We start from the raw sequence: 16,254 nt of genomic DNA, 5'->3' as shown, positions 1-16,254 counted from the left end.
GAAAGCGGGAATGTGATATACCTTAGGTATTAGAAGCTTTAAAGAGGAAGAGTAAGGGAAAACCGCCACGCCTAACGTTGGAATGGTTAATGGAATGGTCCGATTGGCCTTGTTAGTAACGATGGAAAGTCCAGGGTTGCGCCGTTTAGTTTACAAAGTAAGTTAAAGGCTGTGGCTTGCTGGCCGGGGGGGCTGCAAGAAAGGCCGCCATGGATCTAGAAACGTCATTATGAGAACAGAATTCCGGCCAAGTTAGGTCTCCGGATGAGAAACACAGAATTACAGAACAGAACAGAGTAGAACAAAGTATGTGCATATGTATGTTGTAATGACTGTGTAAGGGAAGCGTGTATAGCCGGTGTAAACGGGGCGTAGAGTTTTGCTGCGCTGGTATAAGAGGGCGTTACTTCCCACCCGTCTGGTCTGTCCTCTTTAATCTTAAATCTCTGTATTACCATTCTTCCATCATCCTCTTCTCTACTATACTCTACCAGAACTACCGATCAATCAATCAATCAATCCAAACCGATAATAGACCGTTAGAAAAACGAGATAATTAGCAATCATGTCTCTTCACTATTTGCCCCCAGTTAAGCCAAGCGCTATTGCTCGTATGTATCCACGCATTCTTTGATACTTATGCAGCTGGAGATGGAGAAGAATAGTTCTCCATTACACCAGGAGGATTGATAGATTTGCTAACATGGGTCATTTTATTTAGTCGGTACTGCTTTCACTCAGCTTGGTCACACCGCCGTCCTAGCTCCCCTCTTCGGTGGTAAGTTCACCTATATTAACGACAATCGGAATAAATTCCCTGTGATCACCTATCTAACAGCACCAATAGACAGGTACGAGCGTGCAAGAAAGGCCAATGCCAGCCAAAACTTCCTCCACAGCAAGGTTAGCTACAAATCCAAACACTAATTTCAATGACGTCAACAATATTTTAACCATAAACGTGTAACATATAGGAAGCTAAGCAAGGCGCTGTCCTCTTCGGCACCACTCTCATCGGCTCCGGTGTCCAAACATACGCCATGGCCGCTCTTCTCACCACAACCGGCACCCTCAGCTATAAGGGTGCCGCTTACCTCGGAACTTTGGTCTTCTTCACTACCTCTCTAGGAGCTACCATTGGAGGTCTCATTGGATTTGGAGAACCCGGTGCTAAGGCTATTGATGTAGCTGAAGTTGTTGCTGGAACTGCTAGTTCGTTATTAGATACTGTTGGTCTTGCGATTATTTTGAACTGGTGGGGGGTTAGGACTATTGAATCTTTCTAAGTGATTGAAAGCATTTGATTTAAAGAGTGGGTTTTTTTGGGACATACTCTTTGAGGACAACATCTTTTTTTTGTAACGTTTTATTATGATCGTTATCATTAACGAGAACGGAAGGATTGCTTCAATAGCAGCAGCTGTATTAAGGACGGCTGTGAATCAATAAGAATTAAATAATTAATTTAATCTACTACTTGCAAAGTGCAGTCATAAAAACTACAATTCACGTATACATCCGATGTTAGTTGTATGTAACGAGTAATCCCGGGTATAAAAAACATATATTTAAATATTTGGCGAAATACCTAATCATGCAGATGTCATGGGGAATACTATATATCCCCTTGTGATATCGATGCCAGGGAATGATACAAATACTCTTCGAGAATACTTTCACCTGTGTCCCATTGTATCATTAAAGCGCTTCAGTTCAAATTTACATTGTAGCGACAAGTGAGTTCACTTTGGTGGCTCAAAAGTACTCGATCTTTTTATTTTCTCGCTAGATTTAAGAGTGATATGGCCGCCTAGCTACTTTCGGAATGGGATCTTGGTGGCACAGAACGCCCCGCATGCAATTTGAAGTCTATGTGATTTCTGGCGGGGGACTGCCAAGCCTAAAGGCTTCTTGGTATCGGCCTCGGACGAGATCTCGAGATTATTAATAGATTGAATTTCGAGGTCCACTTCATGCGAGCTAGATGAGAAAAATTGTGACATACGTCCTTAATGGAAGAAATTCAAACTGAAAGAAAAAAGAAAAGAGAGGTAAAGGGTAAAGTCGTTGAACCTTTCAAGGTGGGGTAAATGTGAATACTAACCTACAGCTGGAAGCTTCTATGCACCATTACATTTTCTTCTCAAATTATAATATCAATGGGTTTACCCTCTAGGGACTAGTCTGTCTCCTGGTATATACGTTTTTTCCAGTGGTTTTCTTTGGCCGGCGAGATCATGAGTAACACTACGTATCGGTATCAAGAACAGGCCCTAATGAAAAATTAACTATATACTAATTAAGCTTAAGCATTTACGTGCTTTAGATCTACAAATCTACCTAGTTACCTTTTTATATCTCATATATATATCATGAGTATGTCTTCGAATTCGAATTCGAACTCTCTGTTTGAATTCATGAGTCAACTTGTGATTATCCTGGTTTCTTAGCGTCAATTGATTAATTGACTACAAACCGTCTATAGTTACGATCGAAAAGGATTTAGAAAGAACGGATAGCCTTAATTCCGGGTCGATTCATGTGAATATGCGTATATGCATTTTCAGCCGATGCGATAACCCTTCCTTGTTGAAATTCGAAATGGCACTAGCACTTAGGTGTGTTGACTTTTGTTGTATTTACGTAATGAGATATTAATCTTACGATACGAGCTTGGATCCATGAATGCGATATTATAATATTATCCTCGAATCCAATTTTGCCTGCCAGGTAGTAAACCCCGAGATCATATCATATCATGTCATGCCGTCTATGTTACAAAATATGTTGCTTGTGGGTCCGATAGCTCGACGTCGACCCTCAGGAAACGTGGGAAATGCCTCTGATTGGACCTGCGGTAATTTTTTGCGAGCATGCTATCCACAATCCAACTATTCCATTCAGGATTTCTGCCACCTCTGGACATCGGGTGATCCGGGTCCACTGATACATCCTGGACGTAGTTGCACACGGCGGCCCAGCGACCCCAGGCTGGTGGGCTAGTAGCGGGCTAGCCAAGTTGGCCAGTACGTATCTGGTAAGGCGCCTGAACGGATGCGCGCCCGAATTGGCATCAATATTGATCCCAAACGCAAGCCACCAACATGTTACGCGAAAACATCCAAACCTCTCAGGCATCTTTCTTTTCTCTTTCTTTCTCTCCCCCCTCAATTTCCACGACAAATCTTTCACGACACCTCAGAAAAACGGTCACCTTCGACGAGAATCGAATCGCTCATCCGAACCGACTTGCCGTGGCTATCTGCGTATTTAAGGACGACTTTTTCCGCTGCTGAAACACGCAGTTATTTGCTCTCAACTACCCACGAGACCTTGTAGTGTTTGCTACTCCAAACAAAGACACAATAATCTGTGCCTGAAAAAGGGTCGTGAGCTTACCCTTTTATCAGCCATGTTATAGCAGGGCTACACCGCATCACCTACTCCTAGAACTTAGTTCGATATCTCTACTGAAAAGTTTGGGATTTTGAAATACACAATGCGAAGGAAACGATACGGAATTACCAAATTATACCGAGTCTGCAGATACTGGACGAATCGCTGAGCTTGCTCGCCCCTCGGTGCCGAGATGGCATCGCCAATTTGTATTTCGCACTATAATACACCTCAGCCACATACCACTATAATCAGAGACGGGTCAAATGCCAAAAATGCTATCGTTATTGATGATAACGACGAAGATGATGTATATCCTTCCAACGTAAGTAGGAATCCTATCAGTAAAATATATCCATTGTACTTTGCGGTCATAGCTCTGGTTATTCCCCCCGCGAAATCAAGATAGGCTCTCGCCTTCTTATCTTTATTTCCCAACTCGATGATGAAGCTTTTGCTTTTGGTAAAAGGTCTGAATACAGCTTCTGCTGTCGTTGCTTACCGCTCCATCAAAACATCCTTTGCTTCCTTAAGTTCGTTTCTGGACTTTACTCTTTACCCTCCCTAGTCTTCAGTAGTTCTTTCAATGCAATGGCAAATACCACAGTTCCAACCGGCAGGGACGATTTTATACGAGGCCTTGGTGGGAAAGATCTACATCCACCGGTTTTGCTAGACTGGACTCTTCAAAATCCTGTTGATAACCACCGCTTCTCGCGCAACCCGGGTGTGGCGTCCCCTTCCTGGGATCTTCCTTAGCACTGCCGCTTTTAGTGGTCTACCTGCAAGGTTGCATGTTCCCGTCGTGGATAAGGGACCAATGGCATTGGGTTACATCATTTTTAATACAAACAAGCTTGGCTGTGGTGGCTATATTCATTGGACTCTGAATGGCGCTGGCGTCTTACGGGACGCTGTTATGGGAAGTGGTTCTGGTTGAAGAAGGGGATGGCTTATTGGGGTATGGATGGGAGTTGGATGGCACGTAGCGTTAAGGAAGCTACATTGACGATTAAAACAAATATAAACTGAAAAGATCTGATTGGAGTTGGATTTAATTTCATCTTGTTCGACAAGTACCTGGTATTTGAGGTTTTATGGGCTCTAGCTGACATAATTCTTTCTACGAGGAATAGAATCAAACATTGCTGCCGGAGGCAATAGTGCAGAAGTCGTAAGTATCCATCATAATCTAGCTACCGTTCCAGGGTACCGAACGATATCTAATGAGTCCCTTATAGATATGTACCTATACTCGACTTGACCGGGGGCAGCGCCACCCCGCCTGCTTCTCATCCCCCAGAAGGCGTGGCTGAACTTCCAGGCTCAGAAGTCCCGGCTGAATTTGCTAGTCAGCCGACATATACTTTATCATGGGGGACTCACGCACATGCGCAGCAAACCGAGCAGAACCCACCTGTAGCTACGAATGATGAACTCCCTGATACAGATATAAATTCGACAGTTATCCCAAGTCAAGATAAAACGCCAGGTCTATCGCAAGAGAGAAACAGTGCAGACAGGCCTTCTCCCCAGCGTCAAAACTCACGACCGAGAATGAAGGAGAGGAATGTAAAATTTAGATCGGGAAGTGCTCGTCGGGGTGCCGGGAACCCTCAATTATGGGATGACGATGATATTACGGCGGTGGCTCCACGGTCTACTCCTGCATCTGATTTACAAGCCGAGCTATACTGCAAATCTGGCCGTGTAGTTCAATGTCCCGGCCAACCTGGGTCAGAACCCCACCAGACTCCCTACAGCGAGCAAAAGGTTGATGGGGTCATAAAGTATGGGTGCACCCCAGAGTGTGGATACGTCGTGTCGGTTGCAGAGTATAAAGAGATGGTATACAAAAATTTGATACGAGGGATAGTCCCACGCGGGGCGGGGATGATGAGTGATGATGTGGTTGAAAAGGAGGTCGTCACTCTTGAGAATGGGAATAAGCATAGCGAAGATCCTACAGGAGTAGATCCGCCCAGTCCAGTCAGCCAGTCCATACGAGGCGATCAAGTTGAACTTTTGAGTAATCCGAAGTCTCCTTCTGAGCCTTTGGAACCTTTGGTCACAGAATTAGCCATGGAGGTGGAGGTCGAGAATAGCGATTCTAGAAGCTCGTTACCTGCTACAGTAGCCCCGACAGATAAGCCAGCTATCGAAATCCTAACAACTGTTGATGAATTCGTATCCCCACCACTCGTCGATGATCCCTCAGCAACAAAACCAGTTAGTGAAAGTTCCCAGAGTGTCGTAGAACAGTCTAGGTATGATAAGTCCAAGCGCGTAGGCAGATATCGGTCTACACTTCCTTATTTATATCTAACTTTTGTTTTCTGGCCGTGTTTGCAGAACTGAAGATATCCCTGGAGCACCAGAGCCCTCAGCTGAGGGTGCGCCTGCCGAGCTTCCAGCTGAAGCCCATGCACCTCCACCTGCTCCTGAACCTCAACAATCAACTCCAACTCCTCCCATATCACCAACCCTTCTTCCATCTGCCAAAGAAAAACCTTCCCAAATAGACAATCCTTTATTGGAGGGGTCTCTTCCTCAAGATCTAATTGATAGTGAGAAGATAGACGCTCCGGTAAGTTCTTGAGACCCATCTCTTCTCTCATTAAAAAAAAAAACCTAATTCCTCTCTTCTTAATCACAGCAACCTTCAAATTCTCCTCCACCACCTCCAACAAACATGTCTAATCCCAAAGAAAGCACGCCGAAGGCTATGAGCCTTTCTTCATCTACTACGCTATCAGACCCATCATTTCCGAAGGTATCATCTAGGTCAAAGGCCTCTCGAAGGATGGTTCCCTCTCCACAGCCACCCCCACCTGCTGCACCCGCCGGAAACACTCATATGCCGCCGACCACACGTTCTTCTTCAAGCAAAAATGTTTGCATTGCATGTAAACGGGAGAATGGTGGCCTCTCAGCAGACCACCCCGTCAAGTGTCAAGTTTGCAAGAGAGCGTGGCACAGAAGTTGTAATGCCGGGCTGGAAAATATGTTAGTACCCTCATTGATTTAAGCTTCTACCCACGATGCTGTAGAACGAGTTACTAACGATCACATCAGGGGCTACAAAGTAACTAGCTGGACATGCCGCTCTTGTAGTAGATCTAGGAAGGCTACAAGATCAGGTACATCCGGCGGGTCTACCACAGGCTCCACTGGAAGGAGATCATCACGGCAATCCCTGCCAAGCTCTACAAAACGTAATAGTGGTGGGCTTTATGGATTGGGACCCAAGCAACAAACTAAAGATGCAGTTAGACGTCCGTCGTCCAACAGCCCGTCTATCGTACTGGCTACAACGACGATCACGGATGCAGAACAGGGTCCTGATAAGCCTAACACTCAAGATTCCCCCGAGGATGCGAGTGACATGCAGGCAGAGCCTCGTCGGCTAAGGAATAGGTCACGGTCACCTAGGAAAGATAGAAGCGTTAATAGTATGGAGAGGGTACGTGATAGGGTTGATAAAGCTCCACCATTGTTGACTATGAGGACACGAAGATCAGTGTCATATCAAACGAGGGATAAATCATCCTCTCGAAACTTGGAAGAGGATGGCGATGACAATGGAGAGGCTTCGACACCACGTAGCCGACGTGCAGCACGGCTCGTACGGGTGAGTTTGGAGAAGAACCCACGGAAGGAGGATCAGGATACTGGACGCACGCAACCTGTTCGAGCCTCTAGGAAAAGACGCATTAGTCCTGCTATGGAACCTGGGCTTGAAGAGCAGGATACCACCCTGGTAGCCGACTTGGAACCTTCTCCAAAACGCCAAAGGGTTGAATCTCCCCCTGTCATCTTGGATGACGAAATTCTAAATGAGGAGCCGATAGTTATTGATGACCCAACACAGGAAAAGGGAGATCAGGTGGTGGAAAGTCAGACTGTTGCAGATGTTACGGCCGTCGAGACCGGCGAAGCCGAAAACGAAGTTATCGAAGAGCAAAGTGGTGAGCCGGCAGATGTATCAGAGACTGCCCAGGCTTCAGCCCAAGAGGTCCCTTCAAGCCCAAAGATTGGGAAATTTAAACCACTGCCAACGCTAAGTCTTCAACGATTAAATGACATGATATGCAATAGTGGGACCACTCTGGACTTCCCACGACGGCAAGCAACAGAGACTTTTGGTGTCCCCGAACAACCGCAAGACCCCGAGGAGGATATGCATATCTTCGTGCCTCCGCAAATCCAAGAGATCCTTTCAATAGCGCCACAAGCTGATGAAGGGGCAAACCTGCCGGCGGATATGCCGTGCGATATACGAACATTCGAAGAACAAGAACCCCTACCTCCCAGTATAGACCCCGAAGACATTGACATCGACGCGGAATTTGAAGGGTTTAGTGAAACCCACAAAGATGCAGAAGATGAGGTTAGGGAAAGGTATAACACCCAAGCCGAAGGGTTGGGATCTCACCGGGGGGAGTGCTCGATATTGGAGAACGAAGTAGCAACCTCTGTGACTGCCTTAACTGACGGTATACTTCAGCAAACTGAAGAACAACAGAAGATGGTGGAGGAGTTGAGGGTGGCGAATGAGATGTGTGAGGAGTATAAAAAGAGCGCTCAGAAGGCTAAGGAGGAATGTGAGCAACTTAAGTGCCGAATCGAAATACTTGAGAAGGAGGTGGAGAGTTCCCATAAGAATAATGGGAGCACTCTAGGGCTGGAAAAACAACTTGCTAATGCAAGAACCCGATATGAGAAAGCTGAAAGGGAGCTAAGTGTGTCGAAGGCTAAGGCCAAGGAACTTGAGAGAATACAAAAGCGGTGTGAAGCATTACAAAATAGATTGGACGACTCTAAAAAGGACTATCGACAACTTGTAGCGGAGACGGAGGGACAAGCCGAGAAACTAGAGGCCGCGATCAACGAAAAGAATGCCCTCGCCCAGAACATTGGGAGTGTGAAAAGCCACCTTGATCAGGCACGGAGAGACTCTGACGCGGCGAATTCTGAGCTCAAAGTAGCCAGGGACGGTTATAAAGTTTTGGAGAGAGAGGTCAAGATACTCAGGGCCTATGATGCCCGAATTCGATTGCCTAGCCTCGTCAACACCGGAATAGGAGGCTTATACTCTGAAACTGCAAAACAGCTTGAAGATCTTAAGGCTTTGAATCTGGAACTTCATCAGAAATTGGACAATGAGGCCGCTCAGGGTATCTACCACACAGAGCAGTTCAACAAAATGTGGAAGGAGCACGCGGATATTAGAAAGGAACGTGACGAAGCAAAGGCCCAGAATTCCGAACTCAAGCTGTCGAACAAGAACCTTCAAACGCAACTGGATAATTCTGCTATTCAGAATTTTTATTCGAAGGAGAGTCTGACAGATTTGTGGAAGAGCATAAACAAGAAGGATGCTGAATTTAAAGGGCTGAAAGAGGAGAAAACTAAGTTGGAAGAGGCGAATAAGAAGGTGGGAGATGAGAACGAGAAGTTGAAACAGAAGAATAGGGAGCTAGAGGGCGCAAACAAGGAGCTAGAAGAGGCGAACAAGAAACTAGAATATACGGCAAACCAAGAACAGGCCGAATTGGAGAATCTCAAGTCGTCTAATTTGACACACGAACTCATGAAGTACCATTATGAGGAGCAAATACGGAACCTCAAGGAAGCGGCCGAAGCGGGAAATAAGGGCCTCGAGGAAAAGAAATTAGTGCTTCCGAACATTCACCAGATAGCCTGGACGTCGGAGCACCCTTCGGACCATGTCAAACAACAGCAATTGGATGACTTGGTATTAGCACCAATCGGGAACTTGAGCGGACTAGACAAAGATCTTACGAAAAGGGAGCCATCCAGGATCAAAGAACTCGAAGATGAACTCGAACGACGGAAAGCACTTGAAGATGGTTTACTTGAGCGCCTTCAAGCAGCCGAACAGCGATGTCGAGAACTTGAATGTAGATCGGCTACTCCTAGTCTAATGTCTTCCTTTTCCGGCCCCGTCCTTGAACCTGAACCTGAATTTGACTTCGGAGTTTTGAATCCGATGCTACCCCAATGCGGCACCGAAGTAGATGCAGTTGGCGATCTCCCGGAGAACCATCGGGTCCGAACATCACAACCCTGGAAGGAACGTTACGAGGCCTGGTACAATCGCAACCCTAGAGCGTTACACCTCCACCGTTCCTGCAAACGAGAACTTACTAGCATCAAAGGCAAAGTTAAAGTCCTTGAGACCGATGGAAGTGAGTGTAAACCTGATGATGATAAGGCGGATTTAAGAGGTCGGACGAGGAAAAGGGGAGAAATGACGTTCGACGAGTTTAGAGGGATTAACCAGAACGAAGTTGTTCCGGTGTCGATGGAAAAATGTGGGAAAGTTGTTTTTAGGAAGGCTGAGAAGGTAAGAATTTACCACAGTTGTTCTGGCAGGCATGGCCCTTGATAGCTAACTTTTGACAATAGAATCGAAGAACGGGCGGTCTCAGCCGACATGCTGTCATGTACAAAACAGGTCGCAACGTTCCCGGCGAATTGCGAGGTTGATCGCTGACTCAATATTTTTTTTTCATTTCCATATATTAAAGGTATAAGAGGGCATGTTTATAGAAATCGGCGTCATGGTCTCCTTTTTCTTGTTTAAAGATGGGGGCTGCAGTATTCAGGCGTTCAAACGGTGCCTTTTTTTTTTGAAGTATATTTTTTTCCCTTCCTATTCTTCTACTATTTGGTAGACTGGCGCGCGCGAGCGGGGGTTATTCTTCACAGATAGATTTCATATGAGCTTTTTTTTTTATTCTCTCTGTTTTTCTCGGTCACGGCTGGATTCGACGTCTAGCTAGGTGGCGTTATATCACTCTTGCCAATTGCGATTATATAGCATTATTAATACTTGCTTGTTCCTATTCAGCGTCAGACTAAGCTTCAAGCATGTATCAATTAATTGCGGATAGAAATAGTTTTGTACGTACATGATTCAGATCAGGCTGCGACAGAGCGTTATCATCAATATTACTAGAAAACTATTTTTTTTATTGATTTAGATTTTTTTTAAAAAATGCCCGTTCATGTGCTAAGACCGAAATAAATAGTACAACTTATCTTACACTGGTTATCATATAAAAAAACCGATGATGACATATTCTGCATGGCCGGACAGGGGCGTTGGTGAGAAAAGATGATGCGGAAGAAGATTTCAACCCAAAGCTTAACTGATAAAATGCCCGACTTTTCTATCGTCTTCAAACATGAAAAGGTTCCTTCTTTTAGCTTGATAATTATATTTACAGTCCCCTCCAGTTATCAATATGTGATGGAGTAACTTGCATTCGAAATTGATTCATGAATACCACCCTATTTCGAAAATTTTCAAAAGTCACATCGGAGCTTTCATCTCATTATTTCTTAAATTATTATTTGCTGTTTTTTTATTTTATTTCCTAAAATCTTTTTTTTTGGAAAAAAAATCTACTCCGTCTTAGTAGAATCTTTCTTCTCCGCCGACTCTGAAGACGACGATGATGATGTTGTAGGTTCGGCCTCATCACCGGGGGCTAATACACCAGCTTTCTCAAAAAGTTCAGAAAGTTCTCCAGAGGAGTGCATGGACATGAGGATATCGCATCCGCCTACGAATTCCTTGTTGACGTATAATTGGGGTATTGTCGGCCACGAGGAGTATTCTTTGATTCCTATCCCCAAATCAAAACCGTATATTAGTACTGATGCCAACCAACCAACCACCACCACCACCATGCTTTTAAAAAAAATGAAAGCAGAAGAAGAGGAAAGAGAGGAAGGGAAAGAAAATACCCTGCCGTAACTCATCATCCTCCAAAACATTAAACGCAGTAAATTTCTGCGGATCAACCCCTTGTAAACCCAAAACCTGGATGCTAGCACGTGAGAAGCCGCATTGTGGGAACTCCGGGGTACCCTTCATGAATAAAACCACGGGGGAAGTAGCGACAGCATTATCGATTGCGGCGCGAGTCGAATCGGAGAGGTAACGGGCGAATAATGAAGTTATTCCTGTTGTTTTTGTGAAAGTAGTAGCGGTGGTGGGGTAGAAGGTTGGGCGGGTGGTCTGGATTTTTTTTAAATGGTGGATTATTAATGATGATGTTAGTATGTTCGCACTTTTTTTTTTTAATGTTCGTTCGCTACAAGGCGGATTTGATCGGGAGATGGTGAGGGAAAGGAAAAGGGAAAGGGAAAGGAACTTACGGCGCGAAGGAGAGATCTTGTGAATAACGACATGGTGTTTAGTATACAGGTAGAGCCCGCTTTGGTGTCTCTTTTGGGGGGAGTAGAGAGAGGTTTAGTTGGTCGGTCTAGTTGCAAGTTGGAATGAAGGAATTCAAGGAATTTTGATATCAGAACAGACGTTATGTCGGGCGCTCGGGCTAAAAAGTTAAGCTGCGGGAGCACCGAATGAGATTGTGGTATTTTGTAAGCAACAACACGGGTCGGTGGCAAGGGTCGGTGGGCCCATGGGTCGACAAGGGTGGTTATCCGATATAGTATACTATAGTTATATTTGAAAAAAATATCGAAGTATCCCGTGATATATTGATTAGGATTTGCGCTTAGTATTTTATAAGCTTCGAGTGGTAAGGAATGGTATTATATCGTGGGTATGATTGGGAACTCTAAGAGTGTCGATTGACCCTGCCACGATTGGATTTTTATTCTCAAGGAGGTTTTTGGTAATACAGGGGTTATCGTTAAGTTATTCATATATCAGTGTTTCTGACATAGGGTGGATCGGGCATAATTCAGGCTATAAGACCTTTAGCTTCAAAGTTAGTCCTTAGATAATAAAGTCTTCATAACCTATCTAGTTCTGGATTTGAGACCACATCGATCCAAGTAACCATGAATATGATATATCCAATCATGAATATGCCCACGATTAATTGAAGGAGTAGAGTTTTTTCCCTTATTACTTTTATCTACAATCAAACCCCCCCATAATAACCCATCAAATACTCCCCCCTCCAAAAAAAAACATAAATCTAATCATCCAACCACTCCAAAAACTCCGGGGTAAAATAACTAACAATAATAGTAGCTCCAGCCCTCAATATCCCCGTCATAACATCCTCTGCCGCTTTTCTAAGATCGAACACTCCAGCTTTCGCAGCAGCGTGTATCATCGCATATTCACCCGAGACATGATATGCCGCAATGGGAGTATCAGGGGAAACCTGCTTGGCATCACTGATTATATCCAGGAAATTGGCCGCGGGCTTGACCATTATTATATCTGCACCTTCCGAGAGATCGCGGGTAATGGCGCGGCGGGCGAGACCACGAGCGTTTGAGGGGAGTTGGTAACATCGACGATCGCCGAATGCTGGAGCTGAGCCGGCGGCTATGTTTTTTTTAAAAAAAATTACCATTAGCATATATTTCACTATGCTTTTCCATAAAGAGAAGAAGAGATGATACATACCCTCACGGAAAGGTCCATACCAAGGACCAGCAAACTTCGCCGCATAACTCATCAACAAAACCTTATGCGCCAACCCAGCCTCAATCAATCCCAACTTAATCCCCTTGATCCTCCCATCCATCATATCCGATGGAGCCACACAATGCGCCCCAGCCTTCGCATAACTCACCGCCACCTCCGCAATCCTCTTAACACTAGCTTCATTCTCCAAAGTCCCATCCTCTCTCAAGATCCCACAATGTCCGTGATCGGTATACTCACAAAGACAAACATCACAAACGATGAATAACTCCGGAAACTCGCGTTTTAGGAGTTTGATTGCTGAGATCACGGGACCTGTGGGGTCGTTGGCTGAGGTTCCGCAACTGTCCTTTGTACCTTCGGCGAGGGGCACGCCGAAGAGGATTACGGATTTTAAACCTTTGGCGATTAAGGGGGTTAAGTAGGGGACTAGTTTGTTTAGACCTAGGCGGGATTGGTTTGGTAGGGAGGAGATGGGGGTCTCTTCGTCTGGGTTGTCGGTTATGAAGAGGGGGTAGATTAACATGGATTTTGTGAGTTGGGTGGTCCCTTGCCAGGTTCGAGAGAGCGGGTGGTGGTAACCACCGTGGAGGATTGAAGAGATATCAGTCATTTTTGTTTTTTTGTCGATGTGGATATGTCAATGTGGATGTGGATATAAGGTATCTTCGTAGTGAAAGGTTGGAGGGGTTGAGAAAGGTGTGTTGAGAGTGTGGTATTTTCAAGCAATGCGGTTGAAAATGGGATCTCGGTGAAGCATGCGCATGCAAATGGCGCCCGAGTGAGTGAATTCCAATCAAAAAGAATATCGATGAACCGAATATAAATAGAATACAAATAGTAATAAAGATACTCGTAGTTGATTTTTTTTAATAGTCCAGTCCCATCTGCGCCAATATATATACTTTTTCCAGTTGTAAGCTGAGGAGAAAGATAAAAAAGATAGAAATTAGAAAGACCGAAAAATTTCATATGTTTGCATGCGAAGGAATTAACATACGCACACCCACCTTCCTTTCCCCACACTCGACTCTTCTTCCGCTGCCCGCCGCCGACCCGGAGATCCCGACGTTTATTTCCCACTTTCATTATCGATAACATCGTATGATAAACTCCTCCAGGCTAGGCTAGGTTAAAATAGTAAAAGATGGTCTTCTTTTTCACTTCTAACGTCGTCGACCCCCCGGCGTACATCTACGTCGGGAAGGATAAAGTCGAAAGTAAGTACTCATCGTATCCGTCCCTCCTCACTTCCCCAAATACATACTATAATAGATATATATATATATATATGCATAGAAAATCTTTGATATTGATATTGATATGCATAAATACAGACGAAGAACTCATCAAACACGGCTGGGATGAAGATGTCTGGTTTCACGCCGATAAACTCTCATCCGCACATATCTACCTCCGTCTCAGCGAGGGTGCATCTTGGGAAGACATTCCAGAAGACCTCCTCACTGATTTGGCCCAGTTGACAAAGGCGAATAGCATTGAAGGCATGTCTCCCCATATGTCATTTTTTACAATACATAAAAGGTCTTTAAGAATGAGAACAGATCTAAGAGACAAGAGAAGAGAAAAGAAAAGAAAAGAAAAGAAAAGAGAAAGGCTACTAACTCGGGCAAGGCAACAAAAAGGATAACGTCGCCATAATCTACACGCCATGGAGCAACCTAAGAAAAGACGGCAGCATGGCCGTCGGTCAAGTCTCCTTCAAAGACCCCAAAAAAGTCAAAAGAATCACCGTCGTTCAACGACAAAACCCCATCGTCAACCGTCTCAACAAAACTAAACGGGAGGAATACCCAGATCTGTACCAACAGAAGGAAGACCACCTGAGAGAGATCAAGAAGAGGGAACGGATTGCTCAGCAGAACAGGGTACGTTTATGTCATTATTTCTATTTGTTGGAGTTCTTTGAGTCGGAATACTAAGATTATCAATCTTCGCTTTGAATTGTAGAAAAAGCAAGAAAAGCAAGTAGAACTGGAACGACAGGATATCAAGTTCCAGAAGGATCATGCCTACGATGCATGGAACGATGACAGCGCTGTGGCTGGCAGTAGTAACCAGCACGGCCAGAGCTACGAGGATTTTGAGGACGATTTTATGTAACTCAAGTCTTCAGCATGTATAGGTGTAGTTAGACAGACTCGTCTCCCTTCAATTATACCCAAGAACTTGTCAAAGGGTAGAAGGACCAATAAACTACAACTGCATCTCGAACCTATTTAATATCACCGAGCTTGATTACTCAAAAACTACGTGTTATGCAATAACAATAATGTAGCGGCCCTCAATAGAGACACTCCACCCAGTCTCTTCTTTCATTCGTCTTATCCTATCCTATCCTATCTTATAAAAACCACCTAGCGAGAGCCGCTAAATCCACCATCCCCACAGCCACAAAAACAGCATGCATCCATGCTAGCAACAATCTAACCATATCGCTAAAAAGGCAACCGCAGGTAGAAAACCAAACAAGTAATAACAAAAAGAAGAAAAAGCATGTATGTAACGCCGCCCATTGCTTCTACCCAGAGTAAGTAGTTATAGTACACAATAAGAGTTCAAAGAAAGAGCAGTATGATAATAAAGACTTTTTTCGCCCTGCCTAATCTCGCCCATCTCCCATTTCATACAACAGGCGGAAGGTGTGGACACGATTAATACTGGCTGCTCTAGTAAGGTAAAACGTAAATGATCGCTCTTTTGAATATGCATCGACAGAGATGGGCCATCACGACTGTATGTGACTGTCGGCAGAGAATAGATGCATGTCGGTTTGCGCCGGATACTAAAGAAAGGCGGCCGCAGGTACAAAAGCGGATCCTGACGGTAGTGAAGATATGCAAGGATATGCTGAACGCCAGACGTATTATGGCGCAGTATACAGGAAAGGAATGAAGTCGCCGTTCATGCATAAAAAGATGTTGGGACACGGGTCGAAATATGTAGGGAATAGGATCCAGCTTCGAAAGGGCAGCCGAGTCGGATATTCGTACCAGAAATCGGATAGAGGGTGAGGGAGATGGGAGACACACGAAGTCGGTAAGGCAGTCAACAATCTAGCCACTGCCAATGACAGGAGCTAAAAGAGCGATCACCGGGATTCGGTGTGGTCGTGAAGACGAAGAAGTCCAAAGCCATGTCTAAAAATCGAGGGGTACACTCGAAGTTGACAACAGCATGAGAAAGAAGGTAAAAGAAAAACCATTATGTCGAGGATCGTAAAAACCTGCAAGTACCAGGTTTGCAAAAAGTAGGAGATCCATCCGGGTCGAGGAAACACTCGACATCCGGAGGAAAAAATCGACCAGACGTGTTTGACAAGAAATTAGTGTTCGGGCAGACAGAGGGCATGATAGCTATTAATGATGTAAAAAATACCATCCACAAGCTAT

General features: G+C 44.8%; 5 protein-coding genes across 5 annotated transcripts; 3 read left to right on the top strand and 2 right to left on the bottom strand.

Annotated features, from left to right (window-relative positions):
• Positions 1-565: 565 nt before the first annotated feature.
• On the top strand, positions 566-1,286 carry AOL_s00188g99 (uncharacterized protein; the record flags this gene model as incomplete). The annotated part of the gene is made up of 4 exons (XM_011128348.1): positions 566-611; positions 722-778; positions 848-903; positions 975-1,286. The coding sequence occupies 4 exons, from the start codon at positions 566-568 to the stop codon at positions 1,284-1,286; spliced, it is 471 nt and encodes a 156-aa protein (XP_011126650.1).
• Positions 1,287-3,589: 2,303 nt separating this feature from the next.
• On the top strand, positions 3,590-9,909 carry AOL_s00188g98 (uncharacterized protein; the record flags this gene model as incomplete). Its single annotated transcript, XM_011128347.1, has 7 exons — positions 3,590-3,721; positions 4,533-4,570; positions 4,638-5,663; positions 5,749-5,983; positions 6,053-6,402; positions 6,472-9,766; positions 9,829-9,909. 7 exons carry the CDS (start codon positions 3,590-3,592, stop codon positions 9,907-9,909), a joined length of 5,157 nt encoding a protein of 1,718 aa, XP_011126649.1.
• Positions 9,910-10,830: 921 nt separating this feature from the next.
• On the bottom strand, positions 10,831-11,622 carry AOL_s00188g97 (uncharacterized protein; the record flags this gene model as incomplete). The annotated part of the gene is made up of 3 exons (XM_011128346.1): positions 10,831-11,054; positions 11,176-11,449; positions 11,590-11,622. 3 exons carry the CDS (start codon positions 11,620-11,622, stop codon positions 10,831-10,833), a joined length of 531 nt encoding a protein of 176 aa, XP_011126648.1.
• A 758-nt stretch (positions 11,623-12,380) lies between these two features.
• On the bottom strand, positions 12,381-13,454 carry AOL_s00188g96 (uncharacterized protein; the record flags this gene model as incomplete). The annotated part of the gene is made up of 2 exons (XM_011128345.1): positions 12,381-12,739; positions 12,821-13,454. 2 exons carry the CDS (start codon positions 13,452-13,454, stop codon positions 12,381-12,383), a joined length of 993 nt encoding a protein of 330 aa, XP_011126647.1.
• A 534-nt stretch (positions 13,455-13,988) lies between these two features.
• Positions 13,989-14,965, top strand: AOL_s00188g95 (uncharacterized protein; the record flags this gene model as incomplete). Its single annotated transcript, XM_011128344.1, has 4 exons — positions 13,989-14,061; positions 14,179-14,271; positions 14,477-14,730; positions 14,813-14,965. The coding sequence occupies 4 exons, from the start codon at positions 13,989-13,991 to the stop codon at positions 14,963-14,965; spliced, it is 573 nt and encodes a 190-aa protein (XP_011126646.1).
• Positions 14,966-16,254: the final 1,289 nt, after the last annotated feature.

The sequence above is a fragment of the Orbilia oligospora genome (genome assembly GCF_000225545.1).
Source record: "Orbilia oligospora ATCC 24927 unplaced genomic scaffold scaffold00188, whole genome shotgun sequence".
NCBI classification, from domain to species: Eukaryota; Fungi; Ascomycota; class Orbiliomycetes; order Orbiliales; family Orbiliaceae; genus Orbilia; species Orbilia oligospora.
The sequence above is the reverse complement of the archived record's forward strand: the minus strand, read 5'-3'. Positions and strand labels throughout refer to the sequence as shown.